This window comes from Micropterus dolomieu, linkage group LG08 (genome assembly GCF_021292245.1).
Source record: "Micropterus dolomieu isolate WLL.071019.BEF.003 ecotype Adirondacks linkage group LG08, ASM2129224v1, whole genome shotgun sequence".
Lineage (NCBI taxonomy): Eukaryota > Metazoa > Chordata > Actinopteri > Centrarchiformes > Centrarchidae > Micropterus > Micropterus dolomieu.
In genome coordinates this window covers 27679263-27700350 of record NC_060157.1, presented here as the reverse complement: position 1 = coordinate 27700350, position 21088 = coordinate 27679263, and the positions used below count along the sequence as shown (strand labels likewise).

Genomic DNA, 21088 nt, shown 5'->3' with positions numbered 1-21088 from the left:
CCTGTCTGAAAGTACATGCATTGTTCTCTTTTTTCGCTCTTCAGCGAGGGATGACACCCCGGCTTATTCTGCTGGGGAATCACAATTTACTGAAATAGTTTTTGAAAGTAAGATGAAAATGTGCAAAGTAAAATAAGATAAAACAAAATGTCCCATCCTGGTTTTAAAAAACAGTTTTCTGGCTGCATGATTTGCTTTTTGTCTGTTCTTCTCTAAGCCAAAGTATCACTTTAACCCTATGTAATAACCAAATAACCAGAAACATTGGCGAGATTGAGTATTGTCAGTGTGTTGTACCTTTGCTTATATTGCTTCTATTTCACAAAGAGAGCAGTCGTTAAGTTCAGTTGTTTAGAGTTTCCCTACTTGAGGCTGCCTGAGCTTTACAGTACATCTCTGCTGACCTCCTCTTAAAAACAGTGATTATTCTGGGTCAGATTCTCTTAAAGCTACATGCTGGAATTAATGGAACTGGGAAGGGCAGAGAAGGACTGTTATCATGCCCTTATTTCCTCAATACGCCGCAGTTGAGGCAAAAAAAATAATATTAGTTTTCCCTCACTAATCCCAGGAAGGTCAGTCATTTCCATAAGATGTGAATTTATGTTATGAAAGCGAGGCAATTACCAGCATATTAAAGGCGTTATTTACTGTACATCAGCACTGTGGTTTATGTTTTTTAGAGGTCAGTTTAGTCTTTGGGGAGATTAAGTGGCATTTTCAGCTCCCTAAAGCGTCATGCACTTGTGATTTTACTGTGATGCTAATATGGCATGAACCTTCCTCTGTTATTGAAAGCTTAGGTCTGTTGGCACCACACTACGTGATGTCATTTATGTATATTCATCAGGCTCAGCTGACCAAGCAGTGATCTGTGGAGCAGAAGATTTCCTGGACAGTGGAGAGGTGGGCTTACCGTAGACATGGAGAGTTCACTTAAGGCTCGTGCAGACACTACTTTCAGCGTCTGGCAGATCACCGTGCTGTTCAGACTACACAACTTGCCATCTTGTGACATCGTTGTGGCGTCCACACTAGGTGACTGATAGGTCACACACTACACGCAAACCTACACCTGAAACAGCTGTTGTTTGTTATTATAAATCTAGCAAAGAAAGAATGGATTAGCACACACAGGTAGCAGGGATTGTCTGTGCTACAGAGAGAGCTGGCGACCGCTGATCACAGCCTGATGATAGCCGAGCTCGCCGACCAGCAAATCGGGCCTAAAATCATGTAGTATGAACTAGGCTTTAGACATGGATTATTATTATTAGTATTATTATTATTTTCTGGATTCAGCAATAATAGTGTCTGGGTGAATTGAGCCAATGGAAAATATAAATATAGGACTTGAAAATAATTCAATATCAGCTTTCGTTGAAACATAGGATAGGAACACAGGTCAATTAATTGAACATCCATTTGATCATATAGAGCACAGGTATTCAACTTCAAATGCAAGAGGTCCAGTAAGTCAACCCTCTGCCTCTGCTGAGGTCCGGACAATTCAATACCTACAAATACGGGATCATGCTTTTTGCCTGACTAAAGGAATCAGTTTATTCAACATTTTTTTTGAACAATATTACCTCAGCTCGTCTTGTGGCTATAAAAAGGGATTTGTTTAATTTTTTCTTTAAGTTCATGTCTTTCTTTTCCCAAGAAAAGTCCTCTAAAATGATTTCACACATGGCATCCTTTCACTCCTTTACTATTTCTCCATCTGTAAAGGGCTTGAGACAGGACTCGTATAGATTGCTCATTCTGGGTTTTAAGCACATTTATTTTCCGCATCCTCGCCTCTGAATGCTGTGGGTAAGTTTCCTTGAAGTTTCAGTGTCTAGTGGCGTTTAATATTTCCACTTTTGACTCGCAAATGAGGCCTTGTAGAGCTCGTAGCAGGAAGAATAAATTGTACTTTTCTGTCCACTCATCTCAGAAGACTTTGTGTACACAACTTTTCTAATTTTTGATTATGCCATCTTCTTCTATCAACTTGTGTACCTGTGTGCCTTGGTCAGGCACCTGTTCTTGCAACCTAGCAACACACAGTCGCAGGTGTTAAAATGTCCGATTTTGGAGTCCGCCAGTGGGTATATACACTGATATAGAGAGTCGGCATAAAATCAGAACTTTAAGGTTGTGTTCCAAAAGTAAAACTACCTCATTCAAAATCAAATTGTCATTTCCCCCAACCCGTTGACCACAGGTTTATGTCAGCAGTGTAACAACAGCAGTAATCTTGTGTCAGTAACAGATTTACAGCTGAAAAAGCTGGAAATAACTCAGTAAGAGATTGTTTGGAACCTCTGAAGCTAGTGGAATTGCGGCTAGCCCTGTGCTGACGTCTGGACTCCAGCTCTCTAATAAATGTGATATTGCATACATTTAACATCAGAAAAGTATTCTTAATATTGATTTCAGTAGTCAGCTGCTCTCTGAAACATACAGGCAGTGGACAAATTAAAAGAAGAGACGTCGAATGCAGATGCTGCATCAGGGTTCACTGTGGACCAACATGTAAAGCTGATGATACACGGGGCAACTTTTTGAGCAATCGTGCAGGGCAACATTGCCGTCAATGGTAATGAGTAAAGATTACTACCGTAATCTCCTTTCCCCACCACTCTGCCACCCGTCCCGTTGCTATCCATTCAAAACATCGTAGGTCCACTAGCAACATTGCCCAGCAACATTGCTCAAAAAGTTGCCCGTGTATCATCAGCATAAGATAATGCTGTCCAGCACTATCTCGATTAGATTGATACAATTATATAATATAAAATCTTCAAATCTGTTTAGTGATGTCTGTGACTGTCTTTGAAGTTATATGTCCTTTTTGTATATCTGTCTATGTTTGTCTGCTGTACTCTCTTACAAAAGAGAACTTGAGCTCAATGAGACTACCTGATTAAATAAAGGTGGTATATAAAAATGAGGGAAATTGGAGGACTGGTGTTTATCCCTCCAAGAGAGTTCCACAGACTTGGCTGAACATGTTCTGGAGGAGGACGCAAGTGAGGGAAACATGTTTGCAAATAAAGCTGATGATACAAGGGACAACTTTTTGAGCAATCTTGCTGGTGGCGGGTCAGCGGGAGGGGGGGATTATGGTAGTAATCTTTACTCATTTCTACTGACAGCAAAATTGCCCAACAACGTTGCTCTAAAAGCTGCTCCGTGTATCATCAGCTTAAGAGACTTGGGATGCACCCTAAGTCCTTAAATTTGTCACCTATCTGTATATCTGATATATATTATATATATATTATACACAATATATTATATATACTAGAAATGGGCTGGACTGCGATTTTGATGGTAAGATAACCTTAAGCAAAAATATCACACTATCACCGTATTGCAATTACAGCTCTAAAATGTATTATTTTAAAACGTCTGGGTAAAACACATCAACTTTTTTCCATGGAACACACTATATTTTATTTTTAAGCAACAACATATACAACTACTGCTATGAATAATATCAAATAACGCTATAAAATTGAGTGTTGTTATTTCAGTTTTGATGCACATACAGTAATTACAAAAGAGAGGGAGAGACAGAGCGCGATGATTATGTCTATCTCTCTCCCACGCACACAGTCTCTCCGTACAACAGACAAACAGTGGAAAAGACACCAGACAACAGCAGTTGGGTTTTTTTTACTCTTCTTTTTTAAATGTTGTGATTATTAACAGATGTGCACAATGGTGGCAGACTTCAACAAAAGCCAGTGATACCTGCTAAATTTAATACTGTTCGAAACGTCGTACTCTGCTCCTCCCCTCTCTGTGAAGGAGCGTGAGCAGTGAAACTAGCTGTTGTTAGCTAGTTAATGAGCCATGTTATCTGCATCGGTAGCAAGCCAATAGTATTTATTTCACCAGTGCTAAACACGCTAACTCTCTTAGCATGTTGCAAATGTTCATTTCAAGACAGTGTTACTTTGAATTCGGTGAAAAGTGATCAGTGGTGCTCCCAGGGGTAGAATATCATAAGGCAGACTTAGACTTTTATGACGGGGGAAAATGTCGGCCATCATACACACAGGTGACTGACTGCTCACAGCAATCAGAGGGGGCGGGGCCCCGTTACACATAACCTGCAGGATTCCTGCACTTTCCATCTTTGACGAGACATTAAAAACAGCTGATGCGTCAGCATTTGTATAATAGACATTTTTATGGTTTTGAAACCTTGACTTTTTCATACCACAGGATACCTTGAAACCGATAACCTGCCCATGCCTAATACAGTCTACATACCTCCCTTTCTCTCTCACATTTGAGGGGCCATTGTTTTAATTTGATGAAGCAGTCAAATGCAGCTTGCTTTGCCAGTGGGGTCCAATCTGCACTCCTGCGTGTGCTGCCCTCACAGTGAGTCATCTGAAAGGAGAAGTGTCCTTGTTCCATGGCCTGGATGTTATCAGAGTTTTTACCCCCCAGAGGGGTAAGACTGCCACACAGCTCCTTCCCTGTTCTCTCTATTCTTTTTCCATCTCTGTCACTCTCTTAGGGTAATGCAAATGCCTACTCCATATCCCCCCCATCTCTATTTTAAGTCTTCTCCCCAGTGTGAACAGGCTGTGCTCGAGGCTGGCAGAATCAGGGAAGGTGGAATGAATGGAAACATTGTTTGAGGTCTCACCAGCATCCCACTGTCTTTAGTGTGTTCTCAATCCATAATCCTTTAAAGTTGTTCAATCTAGCAACATAGCTACAGGCGCTACTTAATAGTATGATTTTAAAGGAAGACATAACTGACCCACAACCCTGCAGGCTTTTGAGGAAAGCCATGACAGCATCATGCTTTTCAGACCTCCTGACTAGAAATAACATATAATACAGTGATCCACACAGGCCCTGAATGCCACAACTAATGTTTCCAACTGGAAAAACATCTGATTGCGCAGACACATAACGGAAAAGCTGAACATAATATTCTTACATATTCTCACCATAGTGTATATAAAGTGTATGGTATTACTGTAAAAACAAATTGCGTTTTAATGCTATCCAAAGAGATAAAAATAAATAAATAAATAAAAGATATTAACCAGATGTTAAGATGCAACATTACCTCATTATTATCATAACAGGGTTAAGATAATCGGTGTCAGATCATGACTAACGTGTCTGCTTAGTCCCATATGAGACAGGTTACCATGGTGTGGATTTTCAACATGTTTTGCTCTATTAAAATAAACTGCAACTATCCAGTGAGAGAGCAGAAATTCTCTTTTCTAAATGTGAATAAGACCTTAAACAAGACTCTCACCAGTGTAAACATAGCCAGTGTCTACACACTGGAGATGCTGACTAGGGAATCCTTATTGTGCTGAAACCAGCAGCAGAATCTGTTTAGCTCAGTTCAAGTGTTTGGTTAAGCCTAGAGGGTTCAGTCTGAAAGTGGTTTTGATACAAAAAGTTTCAACACAAAAGCGTAAATCAGAGGTGGAGAAGTTTCTTTTATAGTTTGTTCTTGAAAAGGTTTTCCTTGAAACATAAGACAGGAAAACCTCCCCTTTCATCAAAGCACATTTTCAACATGACCCATGGCAACTTACCAACATGTGTCCTAGTGTTTGATAAAATATATGTAGACTGAAAGCTGTAACTACAAAATACTACACTAATATAGCATGTAAATACTAAAGTACCACAAGTAACCCACAATTGCGGAATTCCTGTCTCTATCACTGGCTGTACCAGTGGCAGGGATCTGCAGCAGTGAAAAGATTTTCAAACTTATCACCTTAGGACTGTATTCATGCTACACCAGGACATTCATTTCACCTTTGTGGGTATTTTCAACGGCTGGACTTTTTTATACAAGAGGGACAACCAGATAACATTCACCCTTATTATCAATTTACAAAAAGTCATTACAGTAAAACAAATAAAACACAACTGAGAAGTAAATTATTTAATGTGTGTTTCTATGTATGTTCCTGTGTCAGTTGAAAAATTTATAAGGTTGAATTCATAAAGCTAAAGAGAACCTCATCTAGGACAGCTCTCACTCTGTCTGGCAAAAATTAGTGTCTGTAAAAGCATAAAACTGGCCGTGATGAAGAAAAAAACAGGTCAGCAATGCTAAGGCTTATGAGAGTTATTAGTCTTAGAGATTAGGTGGTAACATTTTGAAACAAATGAATTTCAAATATCCTTTATTTCAGGAATTCCAGAAAGCTGATGCATTTACTAGTCTTCGTAGAGTCCACACAACACCAAGCAAATGAAATATCAAAACGAAAAAGTCAGTGAAAACAAGTTTGTTGCTGAGATGCAGTCCTCCTGCATATGATCACAAAGTCTCATTTTAACCTTTTGCTGTGTCTGTTTGGACCCACCAGAGAAAACCACCCACCGCAGCATGAAACTTCATGAACTGTAGCTGGCAAACCTTCTCCCCAGTGGATGCTGTTTTTAGAAGTGTGTGGGAGAGACATGGATAACATAGTTCAGCGTGTAAATGCTCTATCAATTGCTAATTCTACCCTGAATAAAAATATTGGTTATTTTTTGTACTCTGAAATTGTTAACACAGGAAAAAACCCCACTGAGACGTTAAAAAACCCCCCACAGATTCAGTCTGAATCCTGCCTGACAGATAACGTCTGCCATCACACCCAGCTATTCATCAAAGTTGCAGTCACCTTCAACAAGGCACCTTTCAATGGCTGTGTTGGCGAGAAAATGTGTACTCAGTGTCAGGGCTGTCAAGACCACGCTGATAAAATTTCTATTGATTGCAGCCTGGGGGCGCCGGGCGTGGGGATTGAAGAAGGTATGCCTTTTTCACCTCCCTCAGGTGGGAAGCCCATCTGCTGAGGCCTCACTTCTGCAAACTCCCAAGAAGTTCTAATTAAGACCTACTTTGCACAAGTGATCACAGTGTGATGATGACATGAGAAGTGGGCCAGAGATACAGTGCAGAAGACAATAATTAGGTGCAATATCTGATAAGCTGCGGTGATAATAGTTTTGTTTTACTGGGACTAACATGGTGCAAAGGATGAGTTCAAAGAGTCAGATAATCCTTCATTAGCCCCTTGTACTCTCATGACAGTAATTTATATACACTATAAGGAAGGAATCTGGCTCTAAATTTAGACTTTTTTAATATTCCCTATGTGTAGTGCGGCTTTAATGTAGTCTTAACTGTCTTGCCACTTTGTTTTAGCTTGACTTCTTATGATTACTAAAACATTGAGAATCTGTAAAGCATTTTAAAAAGGCTTCAGAACTGCCTTCAAAGTTGGCCTTGTTCACAGAGGCTATATCCTCCCCTTTGTTTCTTTGCCTATCTGTGCCCCACTGGCACATGGTTTGCAGAACTGTTGCGCACAATAGCCTACACAGCACTCAGCTGCTTTGATCTTTTCTGGGCGAAGAGCAGAATCATCAAGCACAGGGCATCGCTCGCTTTTTTCAAGATGCTTGATATGTGACGAGTTTCCTCATTTTGTAGAGAAAATTGTGACTGTAACTGGCTAATCCATTATTCACATACTGTCTGATACTGGCTTACGACCTTATGATCTTTAGGACCGCCTTGCCTGACATTCGACTTTGATTCAGTTCCAGCTTCTGAGTTGTGAGGATTTGCTGCTTGTCATTGTCTTATACCTTAGTAAACGGAGTATCTTAAGGTGTTGGATTGTTGGTCGGGTACAAACACATACTGAGAAGACAACACTTTGGGCTCAGTTTGAAAATCTAAGATTATTCTACAATAAGAATATTTGTCAGTGGCATTCCTAAATTATATTTAATATTGGCACAAAATATTTAGTACCAACAGTGCATGTTTTTTCATTCTGTTTGTCAACTATTACAGTACAGTAGGTCTATATAGTGAAGGAAAGAGTGACAGGTCTACATGTGACTGCTTGGATTTGCATTTGCACATACAGTACAGCATAAAGCAGGGGTCGGCAAATAAGTCTGGCGTCGGTCAATTTTTTTTTGAGTCATTAGATGGCGGGCCATAGTCAATTTATCATTTATAATCCATCATTTGCTGGGTATGTTTAATTCCCGCTTGCTGCAAGTCTTATTTTTCTTCCTTTTCAACAAATTGAGCATGTGCAGGAGTCTGTGCCTCCAGCGATTGGTCCACATCAACCATCATCTCCAGGCAGAGGAAATTTCTGCTTTTCTCATTCAAGGGAATCCAATCTCACGTTTTCTGATGGCTTTTTCTGAGGTGTGTCAAGCAAGCCAGAGATTCTTTCGAATTTCCTTCAGAACTTTTCAAAGTAAAAGCTTTCATTTAAGCACAACATAAAGTACTGCTGCAAAGGCATTCTCATGCTTTTATTTTGTAGGCACAATAACTTAAGAGGAAGTGATTATATGCGTAACTTTAGCGGTCATGACTAAGATCTGTTTCAGCACCAGCCTCTGTTATGTTTGGGGTTTTTTTGCTACTATTTAAGTAATCTGGCCTCGGGTCAAATATTATTGCCGACCACTGGTTACCTAACTTTGCATCATCAGTCAATCAGTCACTGCTCATTTCCTACATGCACATGATATGAGTCACACAGTGGAGTTAATATACAGTGGAGAGATGTACAGAAAACAGTGTTGACTGGACTGAAACTGAACTATGAGTAAGATCGTGAATAAGGGTTGGGTCATCATGGGCGCAGCTAGTTTGAAACTCTTGACCAGGCCTGATTTTATACCCTGAGCCAAATAATACTGGCCTTAGCATTTTCAGTGTTTGTGATGCAGAGTATCTGTGTTGGGAGTGTAGGTTGACCACACCATGACAAATCATTCACATAAACTCACCTTGATCTAGTGATCGGTATCGTTAGCATTTTATCGATACTACTACTCATTTTTAGTTCTTTATTGACACTCTTATCTTTTCTTCTTCATTACTAAATAATTGCGTTTTGAAAATGTATTATTTAAAGAAAGAATAAATTCAGAACAGGATTAGAATTTAATGTTTTAAATATAACTAAAGGTTGTTTCTATAGCAGGAACAGTAAAGTTTACAACAGCAAAGTCACTATACAAAGTCAATAATATCTGACTGGAAACAAATCTAATATGTCAATAAAATATATCATATTTCTGACATCAAAATACTAAGTGAAGTTTAGAAATATTGAAGAACACAGACGTTAACCAGTCCTTCCTCCTGTCCTCTGTCCTTCTCTCAGCCATCATCCAGCTGCACGGTATAGACAGCCTTTTGCTGTCACTGAGGTACATTCAAATCAGTTTCAACATCTCCACATGAAACCCTTGAGCTGATGCTACATATGAAGCCGAGGGATGGAAACGTAATTACTTCATCGAGAGCGCCTTAGTCATTGTGCCACTGAGACAAGAACCCTCCAACACTGCAATGGCTGAATTCACAGATCATGAAAAACAATAGGTTGGAAACCCCAACAATCATAACACACTGCAAACCCCAGTAGAGCACTTAACAGGTCAACAATCTGACATGTAGGACAACATTCTCTTATGCAAAGCAACCTGTATCTTTAAGGTCTAACCGCCTGGATGAATGGTCTTTTTTATTAACCGCTCTCACCCTTAGCTCAAGCATGAGATTCGGAAAAATGCTATGAATCATTTTCACAGACTTCAAAGGCTCCTCCTCATTCATTGTGGTCTTTTGATGGCAGTATGTTAGTTATGTGAGGTTTCCAGTTTCAAGGGCAGGTAAATGGTATTAAGTACTGTGTGCATTGGATTACTCAGTCTAATGTTTTCCCTGTTTGCACAGCAGTGCAGCGTGGGCTTTGAAGAGGAAAGTGACAGGAAATCATAAACATGTCCACTTTGGAACTGGCAAAGTCTTCAGTTCTACTTTGCAAACCTTATTTTTAAAGATTCTTTTTAATGTAGAAGTCTGCACTTGGATATTGGATATAGGGATGTAGTAAACATAGTTGCAGAATGTAATTTATTTATGATTAACTCTAAAACACAATTTAGTTGTACATATCAGAGCTTGAGATATATGCCAATGATATCAAAAAAATACGGGAAACCCTAATCATGTGCTGCAGACTATGATTCTCAAGCATGAAGATCATGCGTTTAATTTGGAGTGCCTGTCAAGGCCTAATCCTAACCCCTGTGACAGTGGCATTTGTAGCAAGCTGCAGAATAAGTTGGAAGTAGATTTACTGAATATAGTACAGCTTAAAATGGCACAGAGGAGAGAGCGAAGTCAAGCTTGGTGAACCCTCCTCCAGCGCTTTTTCATATTTGGACTGAGAAGCATAATCCAAATATATTTCTCAGAAATATCACATCTTACTGTTACATCACTAGCTTTCTGTTAAAATTCTACATTGCTTGAGTTTGATGAACGACAGCAGGAGTTGGGATCACACACACAAATACACACACACACCAGTTCCTCTCAGCTCTGGCTATCTGGTATGCCCCCCCTGAACATGGGGGACATCATGGCCGCTGGATCAGTAGGTGCAAGAAACAACGAGGGATAACAGCAAACTTGACCTGACCAAAAAATATTGTATTTGTGTCTGCGTGTATTTTGATGGAAGAGTCTCTAGGAATGTGTGTGTATGTGCGATGCACAGAGATTTTGTTTTGCCTGGTTTGTCTGTGAGCAGAAGCCCAAGCTGCCTCTTTCATCTGCAGTCTGTCAAGTCCTGGTTGAAATCATCATTCCAGCAAGTCTTTAGCTGACCTTCGAATACGAGTCCTCCAGGCCAAAAGACACACTAATTGCTCCATAACTTCACAAAGTAATTTCATTCCCTGTATGTCTGGCTGTCGAATGTAGAAACTTGGCATACTGAGATCCAGGGCATGAAAGTAGCCTGTTGAGTCAATGAATACTGCCCAAATAATTCATTAAAGCGGTTTGTAGTCAACTTTAACATTCTCCAGTCCTCCAATAACCATGTGCATAGGAATGCCACCAAGTACCAGTTTTTCCATCTGCCTGTATATTGTACTGTACAGTGATTGCATGTACAATCACAATGCTCAATGCAAAAATGTGAGGCGGGTGCAGTACGAATCAGGAGATGTCACAATCTCCACTAAAAGGATTTCCTGCCATATTGTTAAGGCTTAACTATATACTGAAGTTAGTAATGATGGTATGATGGAGAATGTGCTCATAAAATAGGACACCAGACACACATCCCCACCAGAAAGCAATCTGGTATGTTCACGCTGTGAATACTGCACGTTATCTGCCATCTGCGCAGGATACTTCCAAATCATGTTTTCATTATGTGGGATGCCAACAAATACCAGAGTCGTTCTTAGATTATGAAACTACAGGTCTTGGAACATTTTATTTCCACTCAGTTTCATCTGTAGCATGTGCTGTTCTTGCTGGAACTGTATCACTTGTCTGGTTATTTATAATTGTACTTCATGTCAACTTTTGCCATGTAATTACCACAACCAAGACAGTACTTTACTATGTAGATTGCCAATACAAGTGAAAATATGTATTACTATGTTAATTAGCTGTTATGTTACTGCCATGTACTGGCTTATTTAAATTGATTTTAAGAAAAAATAGCAATCATTTAATAATCACTAATCAATCATTTACAGTTATCTATAACAAAAAGATCAAAAGACAAAGGATCACTGATGATAATGATTAAAAAGAAAATAGTTAGGGTTTTGCTTCCAATTAATATTGATCAGACAATTTAATCAAACATAGACTGATGAACTGATAGACTAAGAACAGATGAAGACTGTAGTCTACTATGTTCCTCAGTCCTCTAAATAAATCACTTAATACTTCAGGTACACAATTAATAAAGTCATTCCATAATACATAATTAAATGTGTTGTTAGTCCCACAACAGGTGCTCTGAATTTCTACCTGCAGACTGAAGCTTGTGTGACATCCTCCTTTTCCTACAGAGCAATAAAGAGTGATGGAGTAAATATGCTGGACTACACTTAACAGGTGGATAGTAAAGGGTCCTTTACCGCTCTCTGGGTTTTGTTTTTTTGTTGAATGTCAGTTGACATCTAAATGTGTCAGTGCTACAACAGTAGGTATATAGTGTGAGGTAGACAATTAATGGGCCAAAACATAAATGACAAGTTACAAGACTTCTAAAAATATTTATGTGCCTAAAAATAAATATCTTAGGGTTGGGCACATTAACGCGTTATTATCACGCATTAATTAATTAACGCCGACAATTATTTTATCGCACGTTAACTACTACAGTTTTTATTATTATTATTTTGAAAGTTCGCTGCTCACCGGCTCTGAATACACATACAGTCAAACCATGGGTCACAGGAGAGGTGGGATGTGGATCAGCCTGCAAATCAGCCACCCAAACAAGCAGTGGAGGGAGGCTTCAGCAGACTACGCTGGATGCAGCGTGTGGGAGAAGTAGATAGAAACAAAAGCAAGACAAGCGATCATAGCGAAGTGGAAGGTACACACTGCATGCACCTTATTTGTTAAAAGTGTTTGCAAACCACGTTATTGCACTTTTGTGTTTTATAGCAGTACATTTAAATTAAAAGTGCGCAATACGCTACTTTAGAATTCATTATTCGATTTTGTGCATAACTATGTGATTAATCGCAGAAAATCATGCAATTAATCGCAATTAAAAATTTTAATCATTGCCCAGCACTAAAATAAATACATCACTTTAAAACACAATATTAAAATGGAATTATTAACTCAACATTTGAATGACATTTATACCATCTGGCTCATTAAGAGTTTTATTAATTGTGTAATTTCAATGTCATGTTAATTAATCACCACAAACTGTTTTTATATATATTCATTAAAAAGGAATTAACAATGACGAGGCACATACAGCTGTTAAAAAAACATTTTTTATTTGGGGTTCTTTCGTATCAAGGCTCCTATCTCTGATTTGTTGGGACACTGCGTCAAAATGTTCTGAATGAGGGAGATCACTGTTCACTGATCACTGAGTGTTACACCTAATGTATTCAGCAGTAATGTTAAAGAACCCCTCCAGACATCTATTAAAACATATGTACAGATGGTCTGCTTGGAACTATAATGTGTGTCTGATTCTTTTCCCCCCACAAAGTATAATTGAAAGTACAATTTCCACATTAAAATCCATTAAAAAGTAATTGACTCCTTCTAGCTCACTAGCCCTACTTTACTGTAAAGTCTATACTCAGAATATGTGCACTGGCAGCTTCAAGTTTCTATACCACACCAGGATTGGCTTCCAAATTATTTGTTATGTCACAAATCATGCAATAGGCCCACCCTTTAAAATCATATGTTCATTGAGCACAGAGAAACGTCCCACTTTAAGCAAATGAATGTGAAAACAGCCTAAGTGTCATACTTTGCATAAATATCATACTGCACAGTGAAGCTCAACATCCAACTGTAGGAACAAGAAGAAAAACATTTTGAGTTTAGAGGGACTTTAATTATTGGGAAAATGCACACATTTCGTAGAAATTCAGTACCCAGCTTAATTTCAATGTCAGTGATGTATGTTCTTCCTTCAGCTGTCTGCTTCTCATTATGAGTAAAGCAGCTCAATCCCTGTTGACACATTCACAGACTTTGGCATCTTGCAAAAATCTAACAACCAACCCAACTACCTGACATCCGAGGAGTCGCCTTTGGCAATTCTGTATTATTATGTATTTTCTCTCTGGATAACTGGTATAACCTTTGTTGCCATCTGCCCTCATTCTGCTCTTCCAGGCTACTCTGAACTCTTCCTTATTTCTTTGGCCATGTTTGAGCTCAGCAGGGTTAAAAGCAAGGTGCTTAACAAACATGGTAATGAAACATGTTACAGCTTTTAGCATTTTATAGCTTCATAGCATATTATTCATGATGCATAATGCCACTTCCCTTATCAGATATTGCATTAATTCAGTTTGGAGGCTTAAAATTGAGTCACCTGAAGTGTGTTGATTGGGGAAGTGCCAGGATCTCAGTCTGAGGTCAAAACCCTCACAAGACAAATTATCACCTGTATTTTTAAGTGTCAATACTACACTGACCTTGTCACTGCACTTTAATGACCACATCAGTCCCCATTTATGGCTCACTTAAAATGCAATTCTAAATTCTTTATCACTTACTGGTTTGCTGGTCCTTCACGACTCAAATGAAAGGTGGGGTGAATAAAAATAAAAACATTGTTTGGTATTACTCCTCACAGCCAGTGTAAGTGTCCACAAAAATGTTGGCTGACTAAGACTTGAATTGTAAAAATCTGTGCATAAGTCCTATTGTTCTCATAATAGTATGCTAAAATACTACCTACGTAATTATTTTGAAATAATTCAAATGCAACCCATGAATCCTTATCCTAAATGAAATTGTAGAACTAGATTCATCCACCTAACTTAAGTGACGAGCTAACGTTACTGTCAGGCAGATGCATTTTACAAACGCAGCAAAGAGCCTTACCTTCCTCCTAGCTTAAAAATCAAATCCAATTTTTTTTAATTTCATTTTGCATTAGCAGACAGCAGGCGCAAACAACAATAGCCTGCTGTAAAAGTAAGAATGCTTTCAAATAATGTATGTGAATGGACAGAAGAACGTGAATGGACAGAAGAAATAACTAAATCAAATCAATATTTGGGTTTGACCATGCTTTGCCTTCAAAATAGAATCAGTTGTTCTAGCTACATTTGCACATAGTTTTTGAAGGAACTCGACAGGTAGCTTGGCACAAACATCTTGAGGAACTACTCTCAGTTCTTCTGTGGAATTAGGCACCCTCAGTTGCTTCTCTCTCTTCGTGACATCAGGGCTATGTGGGGCCATACCATCACTTCCAGCACTCCTTGTTCTTCTTTGCACTGAAGATAGTTCTTAATGACTGTATGTTTGGGGCCGTTGTCATACTGTGGAATAAATTTGTCAGATGCCCCCCTTCTGGTATTGCATGATGAATAAGTATCTGCCTGTACTTCTCAGCATTGGGGAGACCATTCATAAAAACAAAATCCCCAACTCCATTTGCAGAAATGCAGGCCCAAACTTACAAGTGACCTCCACCACGCTTTATTGTTTCCTGCAGACACTCATTTTTGTACCACTCTCCAGCCCTTCGGTGAACAACCTGCCTTCTCCTGCAGCCAAATATTTCACATTTTGACTCATCAGTCAACAACTGCTGCCATTTTTCTGCACCCCAGTTCCTGTGTGTCTCTGTATAGTTGAGTTGCTTGGCCTTTTTCCATGTCAGAGGTATGGCTTTTTGGCCACAAGTCTTCCATGAAGGCCTATACTTCTCCGGATAGTAGATAGGTGTACAAGAGTCCCACTGTTTCCTGGTAGGACATTCTATGATTGCGAATGAAGAAAGCATGATGTGTCTTTCATCTTCTTCAGCAGGGCTATGCAATATGACTAACATTACATATCCCAAGATAGGTCATTTCAAATCCCAATCCAGATGTAGAACATTCTTTGTAAATTCAGTAAAATATTATGAACTTGTAATTTATCTCTCCATCAAAAGTGGGGTAAGCTATTCTGGGATAATCCAACACCAGGACAAACACCATGACATAGAGTTAACAACGACACAGCAAGTAATGTAACTAACGTTAGCTAGGTTGTAGGTTAGCAAACTGTTACTACTTGCTGCCGCAAAGCTAACATGAGAGGATGAGAAGTCCCAGAGCAGCACAGCAGCTCCAGACAGCGATACTCACAACTCTCCTGCTGCTATAGCTAACATCACAACAACAGCATGTCTTGGTGAACTAGAAAGTAAGCTGAATGTCCGTGTGCAAGTCATTTAATGTTACCTGTCACACACAAGATGGCTGAAACGGCTGGAGTAGTGTTGTTTGGCTCCTCCAGACAACAGAGCTTATCGTTTTTGCTTGCATGGTCTGAGTCCTCCTGTTCAGTAATATCCAGTTATAAGTAAACTTCAGTCTCCTCCACGTTTGTTTATTCCTAATGCAAGTTTCTTCCCTGCAACACCGGCAAGTGTGGAAGAATGGAGAAGTTAGTTTCAAGTTGGATATTATGTAGCTTTACATTGAATAGACAGATATCTGTCAAATGTCCAATGCAAACTAACTTCACTGCGGTGCAAAGCGTTGTCCCCTCGGAAAGTGATGAAGTTGCGACACAAATAAACGATAGACCATAATTTTAAACGACAGACGTTTTGCTATCGTCGAACGACATATATTGTCGAATCGCACAGACCTATGCTTCACTAAGTTTCTTTGACTGGCCGCCGCATCTGCACTTCTCAACTTTAGTCCGTTCCTTTGTGCTTCTTCAAAATAACTTGGACAGCACCTCTGGAAACCCTTGATTGACTTGAAATTTCTGCCTAGGAGAGACATTGCTGATGCTGTATAACTACAGTGTGTCTTGTTGCTGTGCTCGGTCTTGCAATGGTGTATGACTTTTGATTGTAATTGTTGTCAGAAAGCTGACATTGTTAGCTGAGTTTTGCTGTTCCTCACCCAGTTGTATTCCTCATAGACAGCTGTTTATGTTTAGATTAATGATTGTGTTTCATCATCAAAAAGTATTAAATTTAGAATCATTAGCACCTGTTTGGTATAACTGTTTAATCATACACCTGACAATATGCCTACAAAACCCCTGACTTTGTGCAAGTGTACCTAGAAGAATTGATGCTAAGTTAGTCGCACCAAATATTGATTTGATTTAGGTTTTTCTTACTTTGCATGTTGTTAATTGATAAACATAATCTATTAACATGTCTATTTTTGAAAGTATTCTTACTTTACAGCATTTTTCTATACCTGCGTAAAACTTTTGACTAGAGCAATCGTTAACAAACCCACATTCCAAACAGATGTCAACTGTGTCTTGTCAAATGTTGCAACAGGTTAGCTAGATGATAGTAAAGTTACATACAAACATGACTTGGTGATTATCAGATCAACAGACAGCTTTGTGTTGCCTGTGAAATTCGATGAACCCATTTACACTTTTCCATCTATCATCACCTCTGAGATGCTTCCAAAATAAGTCCTCTGTGTGGGCTTAAATTGGTCAAGGACAGCTGAGATGAAAGATAGCCCATAATGAGGTTTGTCCCTTAGGAATCAATGTGTAGCTTTGTCCCAGGGGCCACTGAAGGTTGTCTGTAAAATCTGTCTACTGAAGGGTCCTAGCCCAAACATCCAGCCTATCTATCACCTTGCCATCTTGTTGATGAGCAAAATCGAGGTTTTTATAGCAATAGACGGCATACACACACTTATACTTGTTATATATAGATATAATTGTCATTCTGTGTCTTCTGCTGGCACTGCGTGTTACCTCCCTGATCATTGTACTGCATAATCAAATTGCCCTTTGGGAATCAGATGACTTTGTGTCTAGGGGAGATAATGCAGAATATGATGATCAGCTAAACCCGGCCTGACCTTGTGTGTTGGTGTAATCATCCCTGGATTGATATGAATCTGTAACATCAAGGATAAATCCTTACTGATTTTGACAGCTCAGAGCAAAGAGCATATTCATACTCTTCCACATGTTTTACAACATTTACTTTGTGTCTGACCTTTATACTGTAATTCAAATGGCGTTCTGCAAAGCTAATTATTATCTAAGCTTAATTGAGTTGGAGTTTAAGAAGTCGTGGAGTAGGGCTTTGCCAACAGTGCAAATGGAGGGTGAATACAGATGTGAATTTTTACAATAGGATATTAACTAGCCGGTAGGTGATGGAGGGAACCTGATTTGATGGTTTTAACTTGTAGTGAAGTGTCTGGATCTAAAACTCTTTCGCTCATTCACTTTCTCCCTTCTCTGCAGTCCGTCTGCTTTGAGGACAGGCAGCTGTGTGGGGCACCGGGTGTGGATCCTGCTGGCCATGACCCACCTCACCGTGGACTTCTCTGTGTGCAGCCCCCTCAGCCAGGGTCTGGGAATCAAACTCACATCTAAATCCGTGCCTCGCTCACGACCTCGCTGGCAGCCACTCTGGGACATGCCCAACAAGCTTCATTGGAGAACAGTGAGCCCGTTGGCCCGCCGGCTTCTTAGTCCTATCCCTCCACCCCTAGACAACAGTGCAGGGATAGGGGCAAAAGTGAAGCATCGGAGACCAGCACATAAAGGACAAGCCATGTGTAAGGAGTGCCGGTTAAGATACTCTCAAATGGAGACAGGTGATCCTTTGGCTGTAATAGCGGAAGCTCCAGCAGCTTTATCCAGTGGGAGCAGAGGAGACACACTGAGGTTGCTACGTAGAGTCAGGAGGCAGCTCAAATGGGACAGCTATGACAAGTCTCAGGAGGGCCGGACTACCACGGTGGCCGGATTTATCGACTGGGGACCGACTGGGACAGATAGCATAGATGATGATGGCAAACCGGAGCCTAACATAACGCTGTCCACCAGGGTCTCAACAACCACAGTGGCCACAACCACTAGCACTACAACCAGGCTCTCCCATAGGACGTTCACTGTGGTGACCACACCAGAGCCCAAGAGGCTAAGCACCACCAAGGCCACTGTCAGCTTCGGGGAGACTGTCAAACCACCAAAGCCATATGGGGACACACCAGGTAAGACATATAAGACAGCTAATCATAATATGAGTGAGTAAGCTAAAGAAATTATTGTTTGAACACAGTCGTGGTTTCAGTCACAGCTTCAGTAAAAACAAGTGCTGTGTTCACTTTTAACCAGAGACAATTAACAAATTAATGAAATGAGTACTGAAAACAAATAAGAAACCTGCATGGCACATATATGAACACCATGGATTGATGTCTCAAGTTTAAAGTATCCAGATAAATAGGTGTTTGTTTGCAAATGCCTTCAGTTTGTCATGTCATGAGGGATCTAAGGCTGTAATGACACTTCAGAAATGGGCCTTTAATCTTTGTATGCTAATGGCCCATATGAATCCACAGAACAATGTACACCCACTATGACAGGCTTAAAACAAAACAACTAAATCAAAAATGTTCATTTTTGTTATTTTATACCCAAAAAAAGCATCAACTGCATGTGTTCAGAAGGTTGTGGAGGTTGGACAGAAAAGAATAATAAAAAAAAAAGATGTAGATGTAAGAGGAAATGTGAATGCTAAATAAAGTAATATCACTGTACTGGTCACACAGGGGCAAAACCCCTACTGCCCCAAAGAAGACCCAGCGTTTGATTAGTGGTACCTCCAGTTTGGTTGTGTTCCAACAAACACAGTTGGCATGTGTGTGGAACATGTGGGAAGCCGGTATGGGATTGCATTCTTACCTTTAGACTATAGACTTGAATGGTTGGGGGGGTCTTCATGTGGGTGGGATCCAGGGGGTATAATGTGAAAAATCACTTGTATTAGACATTTCTGGTGAAGCATCTTGCTGGCAACTTTACGTGTCATACAGGTAGCACTTGGTTGTGAACACCCTCCGTAGGTCAACCAGAACAAGGGCAGTAATGCATAAGTAATTGACAAACTCTTTCCACTTTTTCATTGTATCGCATGACTAATGATTCAAAGTAATGATCTACTTTTCATTGAAATATAATTGCAGCTTGGGAAAACAGCACATGGTTTCCAGTGAATGTCCTTGACCATACTGTGGCGCTCATACCTGAAATGGGCATGTGTGATTTTGTGGACACACAAACCTCGCAGCCAGGCACATTAGATTTACCATTTCATTAAGTCCACGAGGAACATGGCTTTTTAAATGGACCATACAGGTAGTCATAAAATATAAGTCATGTTTAACAACTTATGAACAAGCACTATGCTAATTGAAGCTTTCCCTTTTGCCGCATTAATATAAATGTCATAAAATTAGGCAGGGAACGGTAAGGATGATCAAAAGGCCTTGGCCACCTTCTACTCAATTACAATGAAAAATGTCTTAAGACACAGGAACATGAAAAAGTATGTATAGTAGAAGTCCTGCTGATATATATAATGCCTTCACTGCCTCAAAAAAACCTTTAAAAAATATCTGTTTTAAGTGTTTTAGTGTGTTTTAATCATTTCACCCTAAACCCTTGCGTTATGCTGGAAATGTGGTGAATATTTTGTTTAGTTTTTGTGGAGCCGTACTTAGATGACCTTATAAGCCTTCATTGTTTTAATATAAGCTAAGGTGCATTCAATCATAAAATTATTTTATTTTCTTAATAATTGTGTTATACCATATCTCCAGTATTCAGATGTTCAGATGATTAACATAGGTTCTGACCATTAGCAAACATGGATCTAATAACTGATATAACTGTAGTCTCAGTACTGTTCATATTAAAACAAGAGAAACACTCAGCTCTTATGTTGGAATAACAATTACTATAAAAGTAGATTTTAATGTTAGTGGTAGAAATAAATGTCGTACTATGGTGACTGAAGTGAAATTAAATCGCAGTATTTATTTGTCTTGTCAGCACTGTTGTGATCTTTTCATTTTCTCTTGATTGAGAGGTGAGGCCACCTGTGATTCAAAATGATGGCTTGATATTGTATCCTGGAGGAAATCAGTCACCACTAGCTAATGAGAGAAAAAAGGTCTGATTTTTACGACTGGGTGTACTTTATCGTATCAATAAGCAGACTGCATCTCGTCAGAGCAGATGAATAGAATCATTTTTCAAAGAGAAAACATCCCGAGTGCTGCTTAACTGCTGTAGAAAACTTTCCTTTTGCCTTCACAACACATTAACCCATGTCTGCCTCATATTGGCCCCAAGGCAAGATATAATTACCACACCGAACACAGTCTGTCTCTTACTCTATATCTCTCCTGCTTCGTCTTTAAGGGTTGTTTATGGATATGTTACATTCAGTCTTAGTCTAATTAATGCAAACTTGGATAGGAGGAGCTCATGTGAACACCTTATAAAGATTAAGTTAATCAGAATAAGTTGATAATCCACATAACAATTTAACTCACATATATATATAGATAGATATGCTTTTGTCTTGTGATGTATTCACTTCAATTCAAAAATACTCCCTAAAGGGGGAATTTAACCTGTGTGTTAGATTTAGGTTGATATTGGCAGAAATATTGGCAGAAATTGAATATAATAATATTTACTGACCAATAAATCATATTTTTATTGGGA

The 21088-nt window shown here is 39.3% G+C and overlaps 1 protein-coding gene across 1 annotated transcript in view; it reads left to right on the top strand.

The window, feature by feature from the left end:
* The window catches only part of ajap1 (adherens junctions associated protein 1), a 51292-nt gene that overhangs the window by 13635 nt on the left and 16569 nt on the right, over positions 1 to 21088 (top strand). The window contains exon 2 of the mRNA XM_046057144.1: positions 17810 to 18564. Within this exon, the coding sequence (XP_045913100.1) occupies positions 17810 to 18564 (755 nt within the window). The remainder of the gene's footprint in view (positions 1 to 17809; positions 18565 to 21088) is intronic.